At 45.1% G+C, this 27,869-nt stretch overlaps 1 protein-coding gene across 4 annotated transcripts in view; it reads left to right on the top strand.

Annotated features, from left to right (window-relative positions):
* The window catches only part of SH3PXD2A (SH3 and PX domains 2A), a 376,426-nt gene that overhangs the window by 182,740 nt on the left and 165,817 nt on the right, over window positions 1–27,869 (top strand). For all 4 annotated transcript variants that reach the window (XM_073685348.1, XM_073685347.1, XM_073685346.1 and 1 more), the window contains 2 exons: window positions 1,121–1,197; window positions 2,501–2,592. In XM_073685348.1, coding sequence (XP_073541449.1) covers window positions 1,121–1,197; window positions 2,501–2,592 — 169 coding nt within the window. The remainder of the gene's footprint in view (window positions 1–1,120; window positions 1,198–2,500; window positions 2,593–27,869) is intronic.

Genomic DNA, 27,869 nt, shown 5'->3' with positions numbered 1-27,869 from the left:
GAGGGAGACACGGCCCTAGTCCCTAGGCCTTGGGATGATGGGCAGGCGGGAGATAAGGACTATCTCAGCCCGGTCGAGGACCATGAGCAAGAAGGCCCAGGAGCTCTAGAGTGTGGCTCCACAGCAAATGGGTCCCGGGGAGAATGCAGACGGAGCGGAGTGCGCCACCTGTCCTCGCCTAGCTGGATCTATTCAGAGGGATTCCGGCTGCAAGAGGGGTACCGGCCCCCGACACCCGACCTCGTCACTCAAAGTCCTGGTTGGGAAAGCCTGGTAGGCCCAGAGGATCCCACCGGGCATCGGATGGAGGGGAATTGCCACCCGTGCCCTAGTTCTGAGAGGAGCTCAGAGGGAGACCCGGCCTATCTACACACGCACAGACGGGAAAGGGAGAGGTCTGTAGTGCAGGAACACTCTGGTGTAGGGTCCCGACTGAATGCTGGACTTACTCGGAGGTAGTCGGACCCCCGTCCCTGGTAGCCGCAGGACTCCGCGGGGGAGCAGGGAGTCGCCTTCCCGCTGTCGTCTCTAAAGTGAGTAAAGCCTTGAAAGTTCACCCCTATGGCCTCCGGACTGTTCATTATGCGCCATACCATGCGACGCGGTGTCCGTTCTCCCCGCACTACTACCCCCCCTCCTTCCATCCTGCCTGCCTGCCCCGAGGCCTTGCTCCACCTGTGGGGAGCAGTGACCCTTCACCAGGCACCACAGGTGGCGTAGTCGTTAAATAAGCCACTCAGCCCAGACGAGCCCGCAACATCTTCCTTTTCATGTGACGGCCCTGAGCACAGGTCGGGTCCGGGCCACGGCTGCACCCCATCTCTTCTTCACAGGACCCGACGCCGAGTCCCCCCATCACCCAGGGTAAACTCAAAAAGGGGCTCTTTCGAGAATGAGGACGTCACAAATCCATGTTCATGAATAAGAAATAATAGATATAATAAGATATAATATCATCACTTCACTATAAAGTAATGCAAATATGTTATCAACGGGTTTTCTTGCGGAATAACAATCCTATTGAAGCACGTATTGCACTCAGATTTGTGCTACCTAATTACCCTGCATTCATTTGATATTGCAGCTGTTTTGATATTCTAATATATTTTTTTTATTTTAGGTAAAATATTGTTCCGGAGGAGTCATATACGTGATGTAGCAGTGAAGAGGCTGAAGCCCATTGATGAGTATTGCAGGGTAAGAACATGTTAATGCTATTAGAATTGTGCATATACCTTGTTACCTTCGTACAGGGGTAGGCAATTAATCTTTCCAAGGGGCCACATGAGAGACCATGACTGTTGTGCAGGGCTGAACCAATAGACTGAAATTAAATCTGGTCAATAAAGATAGCTCCTCTTTACAATGAGCCCCCACATAGTTTAATATATGCAGTATGACTCCCCACATAGCCCCCTATATAGAGTATCAACCCCCACATAGCCGCCTATATACAGTATCAGGCCCCACATAGTCTCTCTATAAACAGTATCAGCCCCCACATAACCCCCTATATACAGTATTAGGCCCCATAAAGTCTCTATATATACAGTATCAACCCCCACATAACCTCTTATATACAGTATCGGCCTCCACATAGCCCCCTATATACAGTATCAAGCCCAACATAGTCTCTATGAACAGTTCAGCCCCCACAAAGCCTTCAATATACTGTATGAGCATCTATATAGGTTCTATATATAGAATGAGACCCACATAGACACCTATAGAGTGTGGCCCCCACGTAGCCTCTCTATATACAGTATGAGCCCTCACATAGCCCCCTGTATACAATATGAGCCCTCACATAGCCCCCTGTATACAATATGAACCCCTACATGAAAACATCCCATACACATATAAAAAAACATACTCACCTTGTTCCCGTTCCTCCGGCACTCTGTTGTCTTCGGTACACTGACTCTTCACACTGCAGACGCAATGAAATCAAATCTGCTAGCACAGTCGCCAATGCTGATCGGTCAAAGAAAGAGCCGGCGACCCCTTCTCCACCAATATATTAACCACTGTCAGAATCCCGTTGATGTGGATAGCTGTGATAGTGGGCAGCGGCAGACTGATGGCAGGCGAGGGCAAGGTGTGGCCCGTGGGCCACTGTTTGTCTTCTGGCTGTCTGAGTCCATGGGCCAGAGTGGAACAGCCAGAGGGCTGGATGTGGCCACAGTTTGCCCAGTTCTGCCTTAGTAGGTTGGGTTCACGTCTCCATAGTTTAGTTAGAATATTTTGCTTTTTCCTTTGAACAAAAAAAAATAAATTAATGGCAGTTTCAACACTGACACATGAAGAACACCATTGGTGCCTGATGGGGCCCATTGACTGTAATGTGGTCCATAGTGTTTGTGTCATGGTATCTTCTATTTTACTGAAAGAAATTGTGCAGTATCTGCTCTATATATTACTGTCGTCTTCATGGAAAATGCAATGTAGTGTCCAACGCAGATGTTAGCCTGGCCTTACATTTTATTTTCTTACTTTGCAGGCGTTAGTTAAATTACCAGCACATATATCACGCTGTGAAGATGTCTTAAGGTTCTTTGAAGCTCGGCCTGAAGACCTGGATCCACCAAAAGAGTAAGTGAAGAATTAATAGCTCATGTAATGCACTGTTTCCTGATAATCTTAGCTTTGCAAAATTATAATTTTAGCTTTCTGATTGAAATGAATAATTTTAGTAAAAAAAAAATGAAACGATAATAAAAAAAAAATAATAATACAAGATAAGTATAGCTACTGTGACGCTGAGTCACTACTGACGGGCAAGCCGTGAGACAAGGTAGTCAGGAGGTCCAACATCAGATACCAGGAGGGCTCGTAATACAAATGGGGTGAGACAAAGGTGTGGTCAGGTAACAGTTGAGGGTCACATGCCAGGAGAGTACGTGAAAACCAGAGAGTACAACAAATGGATAGTCAGAGACCAAGTCAGGGGTCAGATACCAGAAGTCAGAAAGCGTCAAAAGCAAAAGGGATTATCCAAAAGAGTAGTCACAACAAAATCCAGGGTCATCGGCAAGATTAGTAGTCAGACACAGAAAAAGCACACACCTAATTATAACAAATCTACAACTGACACTGACTACTAACAGCTAGCCAGCTAAATACCTTGCAAATGATTAAGGATGGGAGACACCTGGGGAAATGCCCGCAAACCGAACAAGATTGACAGCCCTGCTGTTCTATCAAGATGTTGGCAACCCAGCACGCTCCAGGATCCGATTGGATAACTGGACAGTCATCACAAAATTGATCCCTTGGGGCGGCTGAGCTGTCACTCACAGCGTTCCCTGGCCACAGTCAAGGTTGAAACCGTGACAGCTACATTTTCCAAATTTATTACAATTTTATGAAAACTTAAAATTTTTCTTTCCCCTTTTATTTAGTTACTGTTTAAGTGCTTATACATTTGTGATAAATGTTAGAGTTACCGTTGTTTTAATTTGTAGTTCATAAATCAATAGTACGTGAGAAAATGAGAAACCTTGTAATCTCTCATCAGAGAAATCTGCTTCTTTCTCAGCCAGGACTGATCTTTCATTTTCAAAATTCTCAATTTCTGGTAAAATCTGTATTCAGTGAAGACAGATTTTTACATTACTGAGATGTAAGATGACAGCTACTACTGATAAGATTCTACGTAGATGGGAGGGAGAAGGAGAGGACAGGGGAGCTAGAGGCAGAGCTCCATTCTTATCTTCCATTTACATAGAATCTCTGCAGCAGCTGCTTATTTCTTCAGAGAGGAAGAGGACTAGATCTCTAGTGCCACCTATAGGAAGTAGCAATCCTAAAAGTCAATATCGGCTCTCTAACGAGCCTTGTCACATGACTTAGGATAAAATCCAGAACCAGAGTCTCAGTTTTCAGACACTGTGTTTCAGGGTACTGCCCCTAGTCAGTGCAAAGTGTGAGATCTGGTTTGGCTGGGTGAGAGGCATCTGACCGGGATCCAAGGGATAACATTTCTCTTTGTGGAGAGTGACATTTTAAGCATGTCTAGGTGAGAAGACTTTTAAGCCGCAATGCTCCTCTTGGAAATATGCAAATTGTCTTTTTAGAGAGGAAGAGGGCTAGATCTATAGTGCGACCTATAGGAAGTAGCAATCCTAAAAGTCAATATTGACTTTCCAATGAGCCTTATCACATGACTTAGGATAAAAGCCAGAACCAGAATCTCAATTTGCAGACACTGTGTTTCAGGGTATTGCCCCTCATCAGTGCAAGCTGTCATCTCATTTCAGTGATGTAAAAATCTGTCTTCACTGAATACAGATTTTACCTTCAAATTGACAAGTTTTAAAATGATTAAGCAGTCTTGGCGGAGAAAGAAGCAGATTTCTCTGATAAGATACAGTACAGACCAAAAGTTTGGACACACCTTCTCATTTAAAGATTTTTCTGTATTTTCATGACTATGAAAATTGTACATTTACACTGAAGGCATTAAAACTATGAATTAACACATGTGGAATTATATACTTGACAAAAAAGTGTGAAACAACTGAAAATATGTCTTATATTCTAGGTTCTTCAAAGTAGCCACCTTTTGCTTTGATGACTGCTTTGCACACTCTTGGCATTCTCTTGATGAGCTTCAAGAGGTAGTCACCGGAAATGGTCTTCCAACAATCTTGAAGGAGTTCCCAGAGATGCTTAGAACTTGTTGGCCCTTTTGCCTTCACTCTGCGGTCCAGCTCACCCCAAACCATCTCGATTGGGTTCAGGTCTGGTGAATGTGGAGGCCAGGTCATCTGGCGTAGCTCCCCATCTCTCTCCTTCTTGGTCAAATAGCCCTTACACAGCCTGGAGGTGTGTTTGGGGATATTGTCCTGTTGAAAAATAAATGATGGTCCAACTAAACGCAAACCGGATGGAATAGCATGCCGCTGCAAGATGCTGTGGTAGCCATGCTGGTTCAGTATGCCTTCAATTTTGAATAAATCCCCAACAGTGTCACCAGCAAAATACCCCCACACCATCACACCTCCTCCTCCTTGCTTCACGGTGGGAACCAGGCATGTAGAGTCCATCCGTTCACCTTTTCTGCATCGCACAAAGACACTGGTTGGAACCAAAGATCTCAAATTTGGACTCATCAGACCAAAGCACAGATTTCCACTGATCTAATGTCCATTCCTTGTGTTCTTTAGCCCAAACAAGTCTGTTCTGCTTGTTTCCTGTCCTTAGCAGTTGTTTCCTAGCAGCTATTTTACCATGAAGCCCTGCTGCACAAACTCTCCTCTTAACAGTTGTTGTAGAGATGTGTCTGCTGCTAGAACTCTGTGTGGCATTGACCTGGTCTCTAATCTGAGCTGCTGTTAACCTGCGATTTCTGAGGCTGGTGACTTGGATAAACTTATCCTCAGAAGCAGAGGTGACTCTTGGTCTTCCTTTCCTGGGGCTGTCCTCATGTGAGCCAGTTTCTTTGTAGCGCTTGATGGTTTTTGCAACTGCACTTGGGGACACTTTCATAGTTTTCCCAATTTTTCACACTGACTGACCTTCATTTCTTAAAGTAATGATAGCCACTCGTTTTTCTTTACTTAGCTGCTTTTTTCTTGCCATAATACAAATTCTAACAGTCTATTCAGTAGGACTATCAGCTGTATATCCACCAGACTTCTGCACAACACAACTGATGGTCCCAACCCCATTTATAAGGCAAGAAATCCCACTTATTAAACCTGACAGGGCACACCTGTGAAGTGCAAACCATTTCCGGTGACTACCTCTTGAAGCTCATCAAGAGAATGCTAAGAGTGTGCAAAGCAGTCATCAAAGCAAAAGGTGGCTACTTTGAAGAACCTAGAATATAAGACATATTTTCAGTTGTTTCACACTTTTTTGCTAAGTATATAATTCCACATGTGTTAATTCATAGTTTTGATGCCTTCAGTGTGAATGTACAATTTTCATAGTCATGAAAATACAGAAAAATATTTAAATGAGAAGGTGCGTCCAAACTTTTGGTCTGTACTGTATATTACAGAGTTTTTTTATTTTCACATGTACTATTGATTTATGAAATAAAATTTAAAACGATGGTTACTCTTAGGGTATGTGCACACGATGCAGAAATGAAGCAGAAAATGTCTGCATCATTTCTGCATCTCCCTGGCAGAAAAAACGCATGCGGATTGTACATGCGTTTTTCCTGCGGAATACATGCGGATTCACATGCGTTTCCGCATGCGGATTGACAAGCGCTTTCCAGGCGATTTTAGCATCACTTGGAAAGTGCTTGACAACTAGGTCACGCTATATAAATCCATTCAACCGGCATGGATTTATATAGTGTGACCCAAGAGAATGGTAAAAATAAAAAATAAATGTATACTTTACCCTCTGATGGCCCCCGGTGTCCTGCTTTACACTCCGTTCTCCCTTGCCGGCAACATTGAATTGAAAGACCTGCCGACGTCAGCGTCACGTGACCCGTCATATGACTCTGACGTCAGCGCAGGTCCTTCAACTCACTGCAAAGTGCCGGGAATCAAGCAGGAGCAGTGCGCGGGCCGACAGAAGGTAAGTATACATTTATTTTTTATTTTATTCTTTTTTTACAGATTTTTTAATGGTACCTGGGTGTGGATGAGACTCTCCTCTCCTCCACACCCGGGTACCATCCGCACATTAGTACACGCCAATAACGCAAGTACAGATGCAGTCTTGCGGAATTGGCGCGTTCTAATGCAAGTCAATGGCGGCGAAAACGCCGCGTTTACGCAAAATTAATTGACATGCTGCGGATTTTTGAGCGCAGCATTTACGCTGCGGAAAAATCCGCATCATGGGCACAGCACATGCGGATTTCAATTGGGGAACATTGCTGCCCTTCCACCATGCGTTTTTAATGCGTTTCCGCGGCGTTTCCGCAGCTGCAAAAATGCCGCGGAAACGCATTAAAAACGCATCGTGTGAACTCAGCCTTAAAGTGAAATGTTAGCAAATATTATACGTATGTTGTTCTTAGTTTCCTGCTTATTTGTTTTATATAATAAAGAATATACAAAAATTCTTAACAAAAATTTTCCCATTTTAAGAAGGTTATTATGTGTATTTAGATCTCAAAATCTATTAATGGTCTTTGAAGCATTGGGCATCTGACATAATTAATAGATCAACAGAAATAGTAGCCAAAAATTGGATGTCTGCAACTTATGTATCCATGCATTTTGATTATTCGGTCTGAGGGATGTATTCAGTCTGTTTGTAGGCACCAATATGTTGGCATCATTTATTCTGGATAATGAAACCAATGCTCGGGAGTGAGCAGAGGCTGAGAATAGTCATTTATTATGAAGAGGTAATTTGTGCCTTGGGAGTCATGATTTAATTCTGATCCATAGATGGACAATATATACTGATACTTTTAGTTTATCATATTACTGAGAGCAGAGAGTCTGTGCTGGGTGCCTGCAGCAGTCAAGATAACAAATTTATCGTTAAACGTTCTTGGATGTCTACATCTGGTTTAAAGGGGTTGTCCGGTCCAAACCGATAACTCTGCAGTCACTCTGTGATTCGCCGGTTTCTGAGTGAGGACTGGAGGGTATGTATAAGTTATACATACTGCCCGCCAGTGGGGGCGACATCGCACCATACCCGTCTAGTGACTAGGCCGAATAGAGGGCATGGCCCCAATGCATTATATGGGTTGAGAGGTCCAGCAGAAGTTCTTCTATCAGGAGGGCCCTTTCCACCTAACTGTGGCCTAATAGTAATTCCACTACAGTAGTACTTTCTGTGCATTCTGCCTACCCCAATTATTCAATGGATGTAGCCTTAAGTAGACAGCACATTAACCTGATGGATCCACTTTGTGAAGGGAAGTATTAATTTTACAACTCTCTATGAGAAAAAAATACCTATATCCCTTACATAGATATGTTATAACATATTGGTGGACAAGAACATAAAGCAGATTCTACATTACATGGAACATACATTATTAAATAGATCTCTTTGACCTGATGAGGCTGATGTACTCACATTTAATATTAATTGCAGAACGGCTATATACCGTAAGCCTTTTTTTTGGGTATGTGCACACATAAAGCTGACAGTCATTTTCCTGAGGTAGCTTTGTCATCGTTTTTGTGGTGGCTGCTCCACCGGCTGCTTTCGCTCTATACTCTCAAAAGAGTGAGAATGTCACTTCTTTTAACCACTTCAGGGTTTCCGAACCCTGAAGTGGTTAAAAGAAGTGACATAAGACAGAACATGTGCACAACAATGACGTTTTACATTGCTGTGAATTATGTCCATTTTATAGGGCTCTTTTGGGGCACTTTTAAACGGACCAATAGACTTGCACTGCCGATATTGATCCGACACTCGGATCAATATCGGACATGTTTCCATGATTTTGCATGGACCGCTCGATCCGCAAAGAATTACAAACTTTTGAACGGCCCCATTCTCTATTAGGCTTGTTCAGATGTTGCTTTTTTGCTGCTTTTTTATGCAAATTTTAAGCTGTGTTTTACAGTACCAGCAAAAGTTATGAGATTTCAGAAATCTCATGCACACGCATTGTTTTTTTTTTTCCTGACTGCTTTGGAAAACTGCTGCATGTCACTTCTTTCAACGTTTTTTTTTCAGCAGCAATAATGCAGGTATCAGGTTTTTCTGCTTTTTAGGTGCAAAAACCTAAGGAAGTTGCATCATCTTTTTTTTGGGGGCGACACTAAACTTCATCAGTATGCACGAGAGACAATAAATACGCAGCAAAAAAAATGCAGCTTTTTTTACGCTGCTTCTTTACTGCAAAGAGTGTGAACATAGCCTTATAGGTACAAGTGCTATCTGTGAAAAACACAGCTAGAGCTCGTACGCAAAAACCGGATGAGTGAATGAACCCTAAGCGTTCCATGTAATAGTGTATGCAGTGTATAATGTGAAATCTGCTGATAGATCGTCTTTAGATAAAACAGTACATCTGGCAGAGGACATGACCCACCAAAACCTATCAGTTTAACTGCCAAGAAGATGAAAGAGTCTGACCTGGAGTAGTTCTAACCGTGGCAAGAAAGTTACAGCTCACTGTGCCCCGAGGGTGATTGAGCAGTGAACAGGCAGTTGTTGCAGCAGTAATCTGACTTAATTAGAAATCTATTACCTTGCAAATTTCTCTGGTGGCGCTTGATGCCGGTTCATTTATCTTTAGTTCAATATCCTGTTCCTTCCTGCTCAGTTACAATTAAGGGTAGTGAGTAATGTGAATTATTTTCTGGAAGTGATTGTTTTGTACTGTTCTCACTTTGCTACCCCACATTAGTAAATGATAGTGAACACTAGACGTTACTGTTGGCAGTTATCCTCATAACTTTGGGTTGAGGTTCGGGTCCAGTATGATAAATCCTGGTACATAACAAATGCTTTGGTTCTTTCACATTTGGGCCCTAACATCAAGCTGTTTTTCTGCTAATAGTTGGTACTTTAGTCAATGTTTTTCAAATGCCAATTTAGTTTTATTTTGGGGCTATTGGGTTTTGGATCATTGATGATTTGCTACACGTCTATATAAAACCATTCTTATTGAGATTCCAATTTTCAATAATATACTTTTTATTAAGGGCTTTTTTACTGAGATTCCAATTTTCCGTATGATAGATGTTTAAAGTTTGTATTCCTAAATCCGTCTAAATGATTAATTTAGCATACTACTGTGTAATTTCTTGTAATTTGTTTTGACCACAAAAATGCATCCTGTGGTCTCAACATTTAGAAATCAACATTTAGAAGTTAATTCCTCTGTGCACTTATCCAGATTGAGAGTTTAGAAAACCCAACTGAAGATTTGGTTCAATGAGGTTGTCTGGGACTTTAACATTGATGGCTTGTCCTTAGGATAGGTCATCAGTGTCTGATCGGTGGGGGTGCGACACCCAGCACCACTGCAGATCAGCTATTCCTAGTGTCGGCAGCAGCCGCTACTGCTCAGTTACGGAGCAGAACAGCACACCTCTGTGTAGACATAATAGTGGCTGCGGCCGGGTACTGCACGTCTATTACCTATTGATTTGAATAGGTAGCGGATGTGCAGCACCTGGCCACGACCCTATACAGTCAACAGAGCTGTAGTTTACAGCTCCGGAACTAAGTGTGGCGCCCTGCTGCGCACGGTGCCACAGAACCCAGAAGGGTGCACGGACGGAATTCTCCACAAGAGGCCATCACTACATGCAAACACTTCCACCTTCCACCTCATACCAGCAGAGGGAGCCCTGATAGGGATATATAAAGGGAAGGTGGAGCCATGCAGCTCAGTTTCCAGTTTAGTTACAGTGCAGTGTGCTCTGAAGAGAGAGCAGCACGCAGGCTGCTGTGTGAGGCAAGCTAAGCCTCCAGCAGCCCTGAAGCCTAGTGAGGGCCCCGAGCGTGGCCGACTGCGAGGAGGAAAGCAGAGTGGAACTAAGGGGGCAGAGGAGCATACCAGGCTCACCCCAGTATATGTACCGGACACCGGGTCCGAGCCTACAGGGACCCTTTACACCCAGTAGGGATAACCGGAATCCCAGGAGGACTACGAGTCCCTGGCAAACCTGAAGCTAAACACATACAGGACCAGGTACCACGAAGGCCCCGACGTCCAGGGAAAGTGGTTACCAACCCGAGGTACTACTTCAGAGCAACAGGTGGAGTAGAAAAAGCGAGACACATAAGCTAGGCCCAGTTGCAGGCTGGCCAGGAGCTAACACAGAGGCAGACACGGATCAGGAGGCCTTATACTCGCTCCCTGGGGAGAAGTCCAAAAGTGCGCCCTTCACCTGGAGTACCCTGGACCGTATCTAACAGCTGTACCAGTAAAGGTAACGAAGCAAAACCCCCTGTCTCTGTCCGTTACTCCGGCTGCGCCATCTACCTGCGCCACAACGCCCAGCGCTCCCACCATCCATCAATCTACACTGCTCTGAGGCCCGCTTCACCTGTGGGGAGCTGTACCATCCTTAGCTGCCTTGTCACCTGACTCAGAGGACTGCTGCAGCGCTGGTGACCATCACCAGACACCACAGGTGGCGTCACGAATTTCTCTGAACTTTTATTAATAATTGACACCCTTTTGTGCACTGTCCGCCCTGGGCCAGCCACCGTGATATATATACTGTCCCTAAACAGTAAGGCCCCTGGGGCCGAGTCATAAGCAGTTCCAACCGCCGCCGTCAGGAATAGCTGATCAGCGGGAGTGCCAGATATTTCACCCCCACCGATCAGACACTGATGACCTATCCTAAGGATAAGCCATCAATGTTAAAGTTCTAGACAACCCCTTTAAGTTATTTGCATTGTTAATCCAACATTGGAACTTAGTTTGAGGGGGCTGGTGTGGGTACTGGCAGGGGGCCAACAAGTTAATCTGGCAATTCATCAAATTAATCCATTATCTATCTATCTATCTATCTATCTATCTATCTATCTATCTATCTATCTATCTATCTATCTATCTATCTATTTTATATATATTTATAGTAGATTAATTACCAAATAAAACACAACTTTCCATTAGCTGTGGCCATAATGTGTAATAGGAAAATTCATTATTGGGGTTATCTCATTTTTGATCTTCAGTTGTGCACCGTTCCACTTCCTCCTGACTTCCTGCCAGGGAGGCGGTGTAGGATGTGCTTCTGATGATTGACAGTTCTGCCTGGTGACATGGCTGTCCTGACTGCCCGAACTATGTGCTTTCCGAACTGTGTGTTGTCCATTACTGCTAGCATCAGAGGAGCATAGTGACACTGTAACTGGCCAGAGCTTCAGTGTCACTGCGCTTGTTTGCAAGCTATATAGCAAAGAGCTTGTAAGAACGCACTCCTTGCATAGAAAACCGGCCACCTCTGATACAGCAGAGGTGACCAGTAACCTTGGAAATAAACTGTAAAGTATGGAATATAAAATCCCTCTATTCTTGAGAACAGAGAGGATTTTTTAATAAAAGGAACGTTGCAAAGTTGTCTGTTTTTATAAGCACTGTGCATTTTTACACCGTTAATAACATTAGACAAGCCCTTTAAGTCTTTTTATGAGAATATTGCAAAAGCAATATCTTTTTCTCTCATTATTATTGCCAAAAGTTTCCAAAAATCTGTTGATAATCAGTGAAATTGTATTACATTATTCACATTTCATTTGTTCTTGTCTGAATTATATTTCGGGAGTATACTTCAACATACACCTCCAATGGAAATCTGCACTGTATGCCACTATATAAATACATGGTGGCATATATTGCCTATTAATTCCCATTAAAAAAAATAGAAATATATACCATGTAATGCACATTTTAATTTAACTTTAGCCCTCCGTATAGGAAAGCACAACAGACTAGGCAGACTAAGCTTTCTTTTCCTAAAACGTATTATGCTTGGCGAACTTAATTAAAACTAAATTGAGAAGTATGTTGTATAGTATTTATTGATTTCATGTTGGAAAATAATTGTAATCAAAAATATTAATTCAGATATTGAATATATCAGCTTTATTATTCTGCTCCTTATTTCAGAATTTGAGGTCCCATCTAATAAAATGAAAACTCTTAGTAACGAAAAACAGTTCTCAGTGATCAGATCTGGAGATAATGAAATCTCCATCTGGACATCATTGCAAGATAACACAATGAATCACTTGACGGACAAAACCAACTGACTTCTTAGCATGAAGATATATAATTAGAAAACTGGCCATTTTTCATATTGGTTGTGAGAGCCACCTAAGATCAGAGACCCTCATATCCTGCATTCTCTTATAGCTCGCTAATCAATCTATCAGGGTTTATTTTGGTTGAAGTTTAACAGACAACCATAAACTTGCTTTCATGTTGGTAATAATCCTTTATCAGTGGAGGTTTACCAAGTGTCTGGGAAGATCCTCCTGATGTATGTGTGGGAAAGTGAACTGTCTGTTATAGTCAGACCATCCTTGAATGAAATACTGCCCATCTCCTCTTTACTACACCTTATGTATTTCTCGCTTGTAATTATTGATAGTTTGTGTTATGTAACAGAAACCATTTAGCGCTCTGTGGTATCTTGTGACTCGTAATTCCACAAATTCTAAGATCATCATGTTTACTTAAAGGGGTAGTCTGAAGTCATAAGTAATTTTCCTCCTAAATCCCTATCTATTTATTTCCATAATCTAAACTATTTTCAAATATACTTGAATTAAAAATCCCCTATCTGTTCCTAAGTACACTATTAACTGTTTTGTTTTATACTTCCTTTTTGATCATGCTTCGTTTCAGAATCCCAGTGCATTCTGGGATAATCAAACCAAGCGTCAACAGGAGGCAGAGGCTATGGTCACTGTCGCAACCCCTGCCCACTCCCTGAAACAAAGTGTCATCAGTGATTCTCATTTCAGGGGTTGGGCTAGTCCCTGCGCAATGTGCACAATGACAGCGCGCTCTCTGTGTCCAGATCAGACCAGCTCTTTAAAGTGCATTGTACCAGAATCAGAGAATTGACCCAAATCAGAGTAAATAAGTATTGAAAAGTACTGCAAAATCAAAGTTATCTTCAAAGGCGTTCTCCAGGACTATAGCATTGTTCCTTCGAAAAGGCCATTGATGTTTGATCGGTAAGAGTCCATTTACTATGTGCACACACCGAACACAGTCCCTTATCCTGTTTACATAGGCACAGTGGTTCATCCATACAATACGTTTTGCGTGGTACCACCATCTCATAACCCATGCATTGTGACGATGGGTGGGGCTTCAGGAGTTGGGTCTCTACCATTCGAATATTAAAGGCCTGTCTTACAGATACATCATAAATGTTATTGTTTTAAAGAATCTATTTAAGGGTTTGGAAAGTCATTTAAATTTGAGACATCATGAGAGACTAACTAATTTTAGGGTTCTCTTGACTGTGTCATGGGTGTGTCAGGTTTGACAGACAGTCATTTGGGGTTCGGCTGTAGAAGGTCGCTGCATTTGGCTTTGCAAACATCTTCATGATCCCTCTCCCTTTAGGACCCAGCGGTGATCCTCACCTTACTTGGGGATTCTACCTTTAGGACCCAGCGTGATCCTCACCTTCTACTGCTAATTAGCACGCCCTTGCTGTATCCTTAAATACACTCAGTTTCTCCAGAGAGTTGCTGGTGATAGTGATTCTTATCTCCAGTGGTGGCCAAAAGTATTGGCACCCCTGCAATTCTGTCAGATAATACTCAGTTTCTTCCTGAAAATGATTGCAATCACAAATTCTTTGGTATTATTATCTTCATTTAATTTGCTTGCAAGGAAAAAACACAAAAGAGAATGAAGCAAAAATCAAATCATTGCTCATTTCACACAAAACTCCCAAAATGGGCCAGACAAAAGTATTGGCACCCGCAGCCTAATACTTGGTTGCACAACCTTTAGCCAAAATAACTGCGAACAACCGCTTCCGGTAACCATCAATGAGTTTCTTACAATGCTCTGCTGGAATTGTAGACCATTCTTCTTTGGCAAACTGCTCCAGGTCCCTGATATTTGAAGGGTGCCTTCTCCAAACTGCCATTTTGAGATCTCTCCACAGGTGTTCTATGGGATTCAGGTCTGGACTCATTGCTGGCCACCTTAGAAGTCTCCAGTGCTTTCTCTCAAACCATTTTATAGTGCTTTTGGAAGTGTGTTTTGGGTCATTGTCCTGCTGGAAGACCCATGACCTCTGAGGGAGACCCAGCTTTCTCACACTGGGCCCTACATTATGCTGCAAAATTTGTTGGTAGTCTTCAGACTTCATAATGCCATGCACACGGTCAAGCAGTCCAGTGCCAGAGGCAGCAAAGCAACCCCAAAACATCAGGGAACCTCCGCCATGTTTGACTGTAGGGACCGTGTTCTTTTCTTTGAATGCCTCTTTTTTTTTCCTGTACACTCTATGTTGATGCTTTTTCCCCAAAAGCTCTACTTTTGTCTCATCTGACCAGAGAACATTCTTCCAAAACGTTTTAGGCTATCTCAGGTAAGTTTTGGCAAACTCCAGCCTGGCTTTTTTATGTCTCAGGGTAAGAAGTGGGGTCTTCCTGGGTATCCTACCATACAGTCCCTTTTCATTCAGACGCCGACGGATAGTACGGGTTGACACTGTTGTACCCTCGGACTGCAGGGCAGCTTGAACTTGTCTGGATGTTAGTCGAGGTTTTTTATCCACCATCCGCACAATCTTGCGTTGAAATCTCTCGTCAATTTTTCTTTTCCGTCCACATCTAGGGAGGTTAGCCACAGTGCCATGGGCTTTAAACTTCTTGATGACACTGCGCACGGAAGACACAGGAACATTCAGGTCTTTGGAGATGGACTTGTAGCCTTGAGATTGCTCATGCTTCCTCACAATTTGGTTTCTCAAGTCCTCAGCCAGTTCTTTGGTCTTTGTTCTTTTCTCCATGCTCAATGTGGTACACACAAGGACACAGGACAGAGGTTGAGTCAACTTTAATCCATGTTAACTGGCTGCAAGTGTGATTTAGTTATTGCCAACACCTGTTAGGTGCCACAGGTAAGTTACTGGTGCTGTTAATTACACGAATTAGAGAAGCATCACATGATTTTTCAAACAGTGCCTATACTTTTGTCCACCCCCTTTTTTAGGTTTGGTGTGGAATTGTATCCAATTTGGCTTTAGGACAATTCTTTTTGTGTTTTTTCATTGAAGACAAATTAAATAAAGATAATAATACCAAAGAATTTGTGATTGCAATCATTTTCAGGAAGAAACTGAGTATTATCTGACAGAATTGCAGGGGTGCCAATACTTTTGGCCACCACTGTATTCAGGCCTGGAATTCTAGTAGTCGGCTAGAATTTTCTTTGCGTTCCTTGTGGATTGTTGCCGTGTGCTCACAGGTGTCACCTTGAAGCTAAGTGTATTCCCTTGTTCATTTACCTTGTGTGTACTTTAGTTTGCAGTGGGGCTGACTAGTGCTCACCCCTCCCCCTCCCTACCTAGGGCCTAGCTTTAGGGTTAGCTAGGGCCAGGTTTCCTGGTCAGCGATAGGGGAGATGGGGTTTGTTCAGCTGTTTAGGGGTCTCCACACTCCCTTTCCCTTGTAGGGCACCCTTCCCTTTTCCTGCTGTTATTCGCTGGGTTCTCCCCATACCCAGCGTGGCACTAGGGGGTTTATGTCTTCCTTTGATAACTATTGATCTAAGCCATTGAATCATTGCACTGACTTCAGCGGACATTGGTTGTCCTCCAGAAGACAAGAGGTCATCCATTAGTTCAATAAATGCAGATCAGAGTACCCAACCTCCATCATCTCATCATTCAGCAACAGAAATATAACAAGATGTTGACTAATGGAGACTACCGTTTTTAGTAGCTGTAGATTAATTTATCAAAATGTTGTCTCATTTAATTGATATTCAGTAGTAAGAGTAACATTCTCCACTCAAACTAATTGAAATCCTTTCCAATAGGTGTTTCTGACTCCTCCATTAATGTGTGGCAAGAATAGTAGTTTATGCATCTAAAACATTATGTTCTGCAGCTGTGTCTTTTTCTTGACTTCTTCCTATAGTTTGGGTTATAGTAAGCAGCTGTCTGACAAATATCTTTGACAGTCATATATTGTAACATTTATTCCTGAAAAAGGACCTTGTTCAGTCCTGAAATACATTGAAATTGAAAGACCAAATAATGGCAGGTGAGCATATTAGACAGCGGTCGTCCAAATGATAGCTCAGTCGACAGCCATCTTCCCCGATTGCTCCATTTGCTAAAACTTTTGGCTCGGCTGAAAGCTCTTCGATAGAGCCGCTGCCTGATTTCTCAGGCAGTGGCTTTATATCCAAGAGAACAAAAGGATGGGCCATTGGAAACCCAATGTGCCTGATCCTTCTTTTCCCCGATGTCAACTGTTGGGGAAGAGTTGGGAGGCCACCCATACACATTAGACTGCCAGCAGATCTTGCCAATATCGCTAGGTTTGGACGACTTTAGTATAATGTGTATGAGGGCCTAAAGCTACCGTCAGACTCCTTTGGAGGGGGATTATCTTCCCTGGGAAAAAAGGATCAGGCATTAAAATCAACATGCTTTATTCAGGAGACCTACGGTATACACATTAGATGATCGGCCGTTCCTGCTAATATTGACACTTTTGGAAAACATTCATCTGTCAAGCCAGCAAATTATAGATATGGTCTCACCATAAGGAATTGTGCAATCTATCTTCATCACCTCCTCCAGAAATTGCATGACAGTCAAAGATATGTGTGAGACAGCTACATAGTGTAACCCAATCTAAAGGGAAAAGTCCACAGTTGTTAGGATCTCAAGATGCAAACCACAGGACCACCTGGGGAAAAATCCTGCTGGTCACCAAACTGTTACTTCAACATGGCGCACAAAAGGAAAAAATTGCCATGTGTGAGCTGGTTCTTGTTTCATAATACCTGATCTCAGTGTGAATTGAGCCAGACCACAAAAAAGGGGAGAGTATTGAGTGAAGTTCCTACATTTTTAGGGGCACTATGTGTTTCAACCCCAGACTGAAGTCCACAGTCTTCTCCAGTTCTCCCTGTTCGTTAATCACAATGAGAAGAATTCCACCCATACCTCTGACCAATGAAAGATTCCACCTATACACCATTCGCTCATGTTTTAAAAACAAGTTAAATAATGACATCAATGAAGAAGGATATTTCCAATGGACAACTAGGACTTGTATCTTGAAGAGTATTTTGTTCAAGTCTCTGGCACTAAGCTTTAAATTCTTCAATTAAAATGGGTTAACATGGAAATATGAAGATTTCTTTTGCCTGTTTGATTGTCCCAACACACTGTGCATGTGTTCTGCAATTTTACGGAGAGAAGTGAAAGAAATGGCAAAATAAACTGGGCCTGTTCCTGAGAAGCGGCGTAGGTTAACAGTCTGGATCAGGCTGCTGTGTTCCCGGCAGTGAGGTCAAGAGGAGTGGGAGTTCTGCAAGGGACACAAGATAAAGACGGGCTTTCAGGCATCTGGTATTTAGCAGATGTGCCATTTAAATGTGGAGGCGGCGAGAGCTGCCAAACTGTGTTGGTGAAGAAGGTTCCTTTGTGATGTTTCTGGGCTTGTAGAATCTGATACTTTTAAAATAGGTGCCTTTAGGGTATTGGGGCAGGGTAAGTAAACAGTCAGCAAAAATGTTTTTGTACTTTCATTTTACATGTATATTATTGCTAGGTTGTTGAGGTTTTTTTTTTTCCTCTAGGGCGCTTTTGTAGCTCCTGTAGATTTGTTTCGAATTTAAAGAGGTTTTCATTTTTTTGCATAGAAACGTTTGGTTTAAGACGTTACAGCGATACAGAAATTGTGTAATGAATCACCTCTTTTTTATATAGAGGTTAGAGCATAACATAGAAAACAGTCAACCTAAACTGAAACAGAGTTTTCCCACCACAAGTAAAGATGGCTTCATGCCATGTGCCATTATAGTTTAATCAGTATGAATCCAAGCTCTGGAATCCGGCCAACACTTAGAGCGAAGGAGCCACAATGCCAGGTACAAAACAGTGGCCCCTTCAGCTGTCACCCAACACAGGGCTGCTGCTAGCCTAGAAATGAAGCAATTGCTCCTACCCAGGGGCGTAACTACAATAGGTGCAGGTATTGCAATCGTACTGGGCTCTACCTTAGTAGACTTCATTGAAGTCAGTGGGATTCTTCAAGAGTCGCTAGTATCTATTTGACAATGGAACCAATATAGGTTTTCATAAATCTGTTATAAAAAGAGATTTGAAAAGAAAATTAATTTGTGGCGATGGTGCCCAGTAATGCAGGTACGGGGGCAGCAGGAAACAGAACCTCAGAACTCAATTGCTTGAAACTTTATCACTCAGGGAGGGAAGACTGGAGTTTGACCCCTGTTTCCTAGCTGCAGTATGTTAAAAACAAACTGAGCTGTGCTCACTCTCTCTGGGTCCAGCGCTGAATCTCCATGGCTGCTCCCAGTGTCCGTTACGGTCTGCTGCGCTGACATCATGTTGGCAGCACTGCAGCCTATCCGTCAACTCAGCAGCTTGTGCTGTCAAGTTGGGCAGAGCCGCTGAGCTTAGTTATTGGCTTCAGCGCTGTTGACGTGATGTCAGCACTGCAGACAATTACAAACACCAGGAGACTCATTGTTGGACCTGGGTAGGGGAGTAAAACAAAGTTTTTGTTTTTTTTCAATACAGGCTGCACCCAGGAAAAGGGTTTTCCGAAGCTGGAAACCCCTTTTTACTGCTTTCAAAGTTGCATTATCAGCTTTTTGAGGAGTAGAACTGTAAAGCTGCTTAATAATAACATTATTATAATAATTCATGCATCCATTAATATTTACAGTAAAGCATTTCAAAGGGATGACACAGAGGTAGAGATATTAACATGAAGAAATAGAGATTAAAGCAATGTATCTGGTAATAGTATATGAGTGAAGTCATAATTCCAGCTGTGCAATGATACGTGGTATGCAATGATACAGCTGTGTTACCCCATAGGACCGCTGTGTTCTTGGAGTAGGAAGACCCTCAGATGTTTCGCTCATCATTATTGACTTGGATATTGTTCCCAAGTATTTTGAGGAGTTTTATCTTATAATTTCTGTAGGAATTAAGGAAATGTACTTTAGAATAATTTTCATGTGTTGGGAGCAATTTATTATCCAAAGTTGCAAGACAGATGTCCATTATGTTATGTGTCATACTTAATGTTCGAATGGTACAAAGTGATATGTACCGTACAGAAATGCATTTAAGCTACAGATGGTAGCCGGTTGCTGCCACGTCCAGGTAGTCCAGTCTTTCTTCAAGGGCAGGTGCAGATGAGCGTATCTGCTGTCCTAGTGCGATCTGATAAAACATTGGATCACACTCGGACCAATGTTATTCTATGGGGCTGTGCACATATCTTATTTTTCCTCGGTTAGAGACTGCATACCCGAGTTCGAATCGCATTCGACCATTCAAGTCAATGAATGCATGGGAACATTGAACTGCACTCGTTTAACATCTGAGTGCAGTCCGTTTTCCACACAGTGACACAACGGAGAAGATGGAGACATTTTTTGCTCCATCTTCTCCTCATCCGAGAGAATCGGGCACAGTATGATCACACCCTGATCAAACTCTCATCAGAGGGTCTTTAACATAATCGGCCAATTCTCTTGGATGAGAGAATCTACAGCCGTCTGCCCCTGTGAAAACTGTGAAATTGTGAATCATGTTTCCTACTCTCTCTCTAGTAACATTTAATGCCTTTGCTATCTTTGTCGCCTCATCCATGTTGATGCAAAGAAGTGACCTCTTTTCTTGACCACCCCAGAATATTAGTGAACTGGGGGCAATTGCCCATGTGGCATGAGCTAAGATTCCTCAGGAACGTTGCCCGAAGGGGGTGTACGGCTATGCAGCAGGTCATAACAGCCTCTGCTATGCAGCAGGTCATATCAGCCAAAGGGTACTCTACTAAGTACTCAAGATGCCCGTCATAAAGAGTTTGAATATTACTTAGACTGAAGAAGTCAGTAAAAGTTACATTTAGTGATGAATTTGGAGAAATCACTAGTTATATTAGTTCAGATATTTAAATGTTTTTTTATGTTATTGGTTTATTACAAGCTGCAGAACGTTTGTAAATGCGATTATAATAAGTTTGCTAATAAGCCTAATTTGCAATGGGGGCTGAATAATTTGATTGCAACTATAACACTGCCTATTAGGCAAAAAATAGATAGAAAATACTTATCAAATTTAACGATGATAGGACTAAAGATGATCACTGGCATTAACTGACAGCCTCTCACCCAGCCAAACCAGATCTCACACTTTGCACTGATGAGGGGCTGCACCCCGAGACACAGTGTCTGTAAATTGAGATTCTGGTTTGGCTTTTATCTTAAGTCATGTGGCAAGGGTCGATACTGACTTTTAGGATTGCTACTTCCAATAGGTGGCGCTAGAATTCTAGTCCTCTTCCTCTCTGAAGAGGCAACTTGCATATTTAATTTCCCACAGGAGCTTTGCAAGGCTTAAAAGTCTCCTCACATTGGCATGCCAGGCTTGGCACGTTACCCCTCGGATCCCGGTCAGATGCCTCTCACCCAGCCAAACCAGATCTCACACTTTGCACTGACGAGGGGCAGAACCCCGAAACACAGTGTCTGCAAATTGAGATCCTGAAGAGGCAATTTGCATATTTAGTTACTTTGTAGAAAGATAAATGGATAACTTTCAGCCAAATACTTGCTAAACTCACAGCCATGTCTCTGATCCCCCCCCCATAAACGTGCTCTAGAATCAGCATATTTATTGCCACAAGAAAATGGGCAAGTCTGTCTGCCAGACACTGCTGATGCAGCTTCTCTCCTCGTGCTGCTTGTCGTGGGATTGTATGTGAGTTATGTAATGTCTTTGGCTAGCTTTTGAAATTAGTTAGTAATGGTAAATGTTTGAAAAAAAATTGGTAAAAAAAAAAAAATACTAGAAATATTATCGGCTAATTTGTCTATAAAGTGGCTGATGAGGCTGTTTATTTTGTATGAGTTCTCCATAGCTTATAACTGTAAAGATCGTGAATCCTTGTAAACAAAGTGGATCCAAGTGGTATATTTTTCTTTAAAGGGAGTCTATTGTGACACACAGGCCCTCCCTGGGATCTTGGGGTACTCGGAGCCGGGTCAGTGCAGGGGTCTAGGGGGATACAGTCGTGGCCTAGACCTGGTCCGTGCCCAGGGCAGTCACACAAAAGATGTAATGGGCTTTCAAGTAAGAGTGGTATTTCGACAACGCCACCTGCGGTCTCCGGTGATGGGCACCAGCACTGCTTCAGTCCACTGAGGCCGGTGTTACAGGCAGCTAAGATGGGACGGCTCCCTGCAGGCGGAGCAGGCCTCAGGGCAGTGTGAGGAGGAATGGTGGGTGCAGTGCCGCGCAGGAAATAACAAGCTGAGATGGTGTATGAAGTCATCCGGGTCTTTACTCACCTGGGATGAAATTTCAGCCGCAAAGCTTCTCTCTGCTACTCACGGCGTACTGCGGCCACCGGGAAGGGGGTCCAGCACTTTCCAGGCCAATCAGGAGCACCTGTCGAGACCCCTCTGGTGTGTGTTCCTCTCCCCGGTAAGTTCTCCCACTAAGTCCTCTCCTGACCGTGTATGGTACGAACGTGGTGAAAGGCCGGGTCCCACCGGACAAACGCAGTGTAAGAGACACAGGTGGCGTAGACCGCTCCGTCCGTATCCCCTTGGGATCCACTAAGTCTCCGAGCTTTTCTGACTGAGACTTGAAGTAACAAAGTCAGATGTCGGGGGCCGGTCACCCCTCTTGCAGCAGGAATCCCTCTGGCTAGGCCAGAGTAAAGAATACAGGCGGCGACTCCGCTCCGTCCGTATCCCCCTGGGATCCCCTTGCCTGTGGAGCCTATCTCCTCCGCTCCCCTCCAAGGCCTTCCCAGGTCAGGACCCTGACCGGGTAGAGACAGTGGTTAACGCTGACCCGCTCCTCGTCTCAAGGCCAGAGCACTAGGACCATGCATCCTCAGTCTGCTGCAGACCTTTGCTGGATACTGGCAGAAGACCACATTCCAGACGAAGACCACAATCAAAGACCTTGAACTTAAGATGGCCGTAGATTAAATATGAAACAACAAGTGTTTCCTAAAAGTGTGTCCTCCACCCTCTCCCACTACATGGTTTCCCCCATCTCCTCTATCCCGGGACGGGGCAGCAACCTGGTGCATTTAGGCCCCCTACAGAACAGGAGTGGTGTAGTGTTGAGTGGTGAAGTGGGGTCCTGAGAGATGCTCCATCCTTACCTGGAAGAGGAGATACCACACCTCAAGCTGAGGTGCAGTACCCCTGTGGCGACTGAACCCTCAGGGGCGCCACATTCCCCCCCGGTGAAACACAGCACGTCCGCGAGCTGCAACAGAGTAAAGAGTTGGTACAGACATTCAATTTTTAAAAGTTTTTGTAAACAGTAAAACATTCTTCCCTTTATGGGAGGTTAGGACACTTTAACGTTGATACATATATAATATAATATAAATATAGAAAACATCAAAGAGACATTATGCATGTATGGAAGACATTAAAGAGACATTATGCAAGTAGACAGTTCTGTAGAAAATACAGTAGAAAGTGTCAGTTCAGCAGCATGAGGGACCTGTCCCAAAACCTCAACGTAGGCCCTGGGGTGGCTGCAGGGCATGAAGATCCCGAGTTGGACCTCCATTAGAGCCACTCCAGACAGGTTTTGCTTCTGAGGTCTGAGGTAGAAGTGGTTTTGCATAAAACCAATAGGGAGCACCTAAATAGATGCAAACTATATACAAAGTGAGTCTGTCTACTGCCAGCATCCGCAGGGACAAATGTCTCTATAAACTGAATCCGGGTGAAAAACTTGAAAAACAAATAACAGTTCACGCAAAGGGGAGACGCATCTCCCGGGGCTGCTTAGAAGTGGTATCCCTACCGGGGAAATGGCTCATCTTTCCCGATGGAGCCTGACCGGTCCTCTGTGGGCAGGTGAGTGGGGGGCATCCTCCTTAAATACCCTGTGGACGTCCAGGGCATACCACCCACGTTCCCCATGGTGGCGGGTGTAGGACACCAAATCGCCCGGGTAGAGGTTCTGGCCAGGGTGGCCCTGCTCCAGCCGCGGCTCGACGTCCCGCCTGTTGACGAACACGTCCCAGTTGAACTGTGGGCTGCGGATGAAGCCCCATCCTGCCACCTGGTGGAAGCACACAATAACGCCTTCTTCCCGGGGGCTTGGACGGGTGGCCTCCGCCTGACGGGCCTGCGCTTTTGCAGCCTTGGCACGCTCCTCTAGGCGCTCACAGCGGACCCGCTTCTCCCGTCGCTCTTTCTCGTACTGGAGGAGTTCTTTGCGGCAGGTCTCCTCCCGCCTCCGCGCTTCAGCTTTGGTTTCCCGGGGGAAGCCTATCAGGTCGCCCCCCCGGTTATCCCAGGCAAACTCCTCTGCTGCCGGGCAAGCGACTGATGGCGCGGGCAGCGGCAGTAACGGGGGTTGCTGCGTGCACTCTGTTGATGCGGCCCAGTCTGGGTTGGGGCAGGTGGACACCCAGGTTAGTGCAGGCGTTTCCGGATCGGGGGTCGGGAGGCATAACAGGTCCCCGACTGTGGCGATGGCTTGGGCCTCGGCCTTTGGAGCCAGGAGCTGCTCCCATACGACGGCGCCCGGGGATAGGGGTGCCGGCAGGATACTTAGGAGGGCTTCAGTGCGTCCCGCGCCTGGGATAGGGGTCTTTGCCTTACCCGCACTTGGGCTGCACGGGGCCTCCTGGGCGTCCTCCGCCTGGGCTGGAGCCTCAGTTGTCAGGCGCGACGAGCTCTGGCGGCGGTCCCGGATCCTCCGCAACACATCCTCTCTCCACTCTGCGGCGGCCAGTCGCTGGGCCTCTGCGACCCTCCGAGTCAGGTCCTGCGATTCACCACGGAGGAACTCTGCCTCCTCCGCGGTCAGGTGGGTTCCCTCCATACCGAGGGAGGTAGCAGCAGGTGGGCCAGCGACGGAGGACATCTCCTTTGCTGCTTCCGTCTTTGCTGCTGGGTGCTGTCTGTTTCTCCTCCTTCTTTTGGGGCGGCTCCAGGGCGGCTGGCTGACGGGCACTCCTTGGGACGTCCCATCCGTCTTGACGGACACTACTATGCGGACTGTCTCTGATGGAGGGGGCGGTCTGCACTTTTGGCGCCATTGGGGAGCCAGGCCCACGATGGGAGGACTTTGGTTGCTGTTGTTTTTGCACATAATGACGTCCGTTCTTCTTGGGCGGGCACCACATTGGGTGTGAAACAACAGTCTTTTTGTGAAAAGGCGCACAGTACCCGTCGGCAATGGGGATTATCTTCTTCCGTTGCTGCGGGCACTATATCCTGCCGACTACGCCAAGTTTGTGACACACAGGCCCTCCCTGGGATCTTGGGGTACTCGGAGCCGGGTCAGTGCAGGGGTCCAGGGGGATGCAGTCGTGGCCTAGACCCGGTCCGTGCCCAGGGCAGTCACACAAAAGATGTAATGGGCTTTCAAGTAAGAGTGGTATTTCGACTACGCCACCTGCGGTCTCCGGTGATGGGCACCAGCGCTGCTTCAGTCCTCTCAGGTCGGTGTTACGGGCAGCTAAGATGAGACGGCTCCCCGCAGGCGGAGCAGGCCTCAGGGCAGTGTGAGGAGGAATGGTGAGTGCAGTGCCGCGCAGGAAATAACGAGCTGAGACGGTTTATGAAGTCATCCGGGTCTTTACTCACCTGGGATGAAATTTCAGCCTCAAAGCTTCTCTCTGCTACTCACGGCGTACTGCGGCCACCGGGAAGGGCACTTTCCAGGCAGATCAGGAGCACATGTTGAGACCCCACTGGTGTGTGTTCCTCTCCCCAGTAAGTTCGCCCACTAAGTCCTCCCCTCACCGTGTGTGGTACGAACGTGGTGAAAGGCAGGGTCCCACCGGACAAACGCAGTGTAGGCCGCGCCGTCCGTATCCCCTTGGGATCCACTAGGCCTCTGGGATTTTTTGACTGAGACTTGAAGTAACAAAGTCAGATGTCAGGGGCCGGTCACCCCTCTTGCAGCAGGAATCCCTCTGGCTAGGCCAGAGTAAAGAATACAGGCGGCGACTCCGCTCTGTCCGTATCCCCCTGGGATCCCCTTGCCTGTGGAGCCTATCTCCTCCGCTCCCCTCCAAGGCCTTCCCAGGTCAGGACCCTGACTGGGTAGAGACAGTGGTTAACTCTGACCCGCTCCTCGTCTCAAGGCCAGAGCACGAGGACCGTGCATCCTCAGTCTGCTGCAGACCTTTGCTGGATACTGGCAGAAGACCACATTCCAGACGAAGACCACAATCAAAGACCTTGAACTTAAGATGGCCGTAGATTAAATATGAAACAACAAGTGTTTCCTAAAAGTGTGTCCTCCACCCTCACCCACTACATGGTTCCCCCTATCTTTTGGTTCCCCCCATCTCCTCTATCCCGGGACGGGGCAGCACCCTGGTGCATTTAGGCCCCCTACAGGACAGGAGTGGTGTAGTGTTGAGTGGTGAAGTGGGGTCCTGAGAGATGCTCCATCCTTACCTGGAGGAGGAGATACCACACCTCAAGCTGAGGTGCAGTACCCCTGTGGCGACTGAACCCTCAGGGGCGCCACACTATCACCCCCAAAATGCAAATGCAGCTACTTAAACATTTATATAAGGGACTTAGCCCTTATAAAAATCTTAGTAGTAGTAGTATACATTTTAAGGTGTAATTGCAGCTATATTCATTTTTAATTTATATGCAGATTCAGTGCCCTCTTAGCTTGGCCAATGGCTTGGTGCACCATTACATCCTCTGAATTACGTATCCAGCACCGTTCCTGATCTTGATTGACAGCGCCAGCTTTCGCACTGCGAGCGCTCCCTAACCTCAAATCTCTGTTGTTGTGCTTGCTCGCTGTCACTGGGAGAGCCCAGCGGCGTGCTCACACTGTAAGGGTGGGAGCGCACTCTGTGCAGGTGCAAGCACGCTCCGATCTCCAGCCCCTGCCAGTCTGTGGCTGCCACTCCCTACACCTGGAAGGGCACCAAGTGAGCAGCTTCAGAGAGGAGCTGTGGATCAGAATAAATCAAACATGGGGAAAAAGTTTCCAGCTCCAGATAAAAAAATTCAACCTTTATTAGAAAAATTTTTTAAAAGTGTAGTATATGACCTCAGTCACCAACCTCTCCCAGAATATATATTATACGCAGACGCGTTTCGAACCACTGTTCTTATTCATTGCATGTTACATTGAATATTCAGTGCGGGTGCAAGCTCGCTCCGATCTCTAACCCCTGGCAGTATGTGGCTGCCACTCGCTACACCTGGAAGTGCACCGAAAATTGGAGAGCGTAATGGCCCACAGAGTCTGTGGCCACGCCAAGGGTGCACCAAAGTGCCCTCATTTGGATGTTCATTATGAGTGAATCTAGCTGCAACTACATACCTAAGATGTATATTGCTGGTATGATTTTTATTGGGGCTAAGTCCCCTATATAAATGTTTGAGTAGCTAAAATTTCATAAGTAGCAGTCTAAGTATGTTGGTTTCTTTTGATCCATCTAATGATTTCCCTTGCTTTTCCAGCAGCTGTCTGATTTAGCCTGATTTTGGGGATATTTGCAGATGTCAAAATGATCTTTTAGTGTATTTGCACTTAATAATCCATAGAGACATATCAGACGTCTCTGATCAGTGGGGTTCCAGGTGCTGTTATTTCCATCAAGCAATAAAACAAAGAGGCAAAAGTGCTCATCCGAGCCCGGCTCTACTGAGACTGCTCCATAGGAAGTCTAGGAGTCTTTATTCAGTCTCTGAGGACAGTAGCATTTACAGTTAACCTATAGGCAATAAAATCTGTTTTGATCTGTAGCCTCTTTTTCTGTTTTCAGTTCACTTTTCATCGTAAATAGAAGACTTAAAGGGGTTTTCCGGTAATAATTTGTTGAAGCGATGGTGGTCCAAACACGCTGGTCTGCAACCATTAAAGCAGCACACCAGCGTGTTATTTTATTGCAGCGCTGGAGTGGTGCTTCTAATATAAGGTCACTGACCCTAGTCTTATACTTACCCGCCGCCATGATGTGTCACACACCACATGGCCAGATAAGGTTGTAAAATGTTAAAATGTCTTCACCTTCACCAGCGCCGATCCGGTCAGTCTTTGGACGGTTGTGACCTGCTGGATTGCTCCAGTGTTTGCAGAAGCGAGCCGAAAGTCACTTTTCAATGTAAGTCTATGAGAGCCTTGTTCTGGCCACATTCTGGCTCTCATAGACTTACATTGAGAACTTGTGAATAGTGATGAGCGCAAGTGCTCGTTACCTGAGTTTGCCTAGGGTGCTCGAGTATGCTG

This window comes from Phyllobates terribilis, unplaced genomic scaffold (assembly GCF_046119375.1).
Source record: "Phyllobates terribilis strain yellow unplaced genomic scaffold, ASM4611937v1 Scaffold_5__5_contigs__length_657084704, whole genome shotgun sequence".
NCBI lineage: Eukaryota > Metazoa > Chordata > Amphibia > Anura > Dendrobatidae > Phyllobates > Phyllobates terribilis.
Note: the sequence above shows the minus strand (reverse complement) of the source record. Positions and strands in the feature narration are given on the sequence as shown.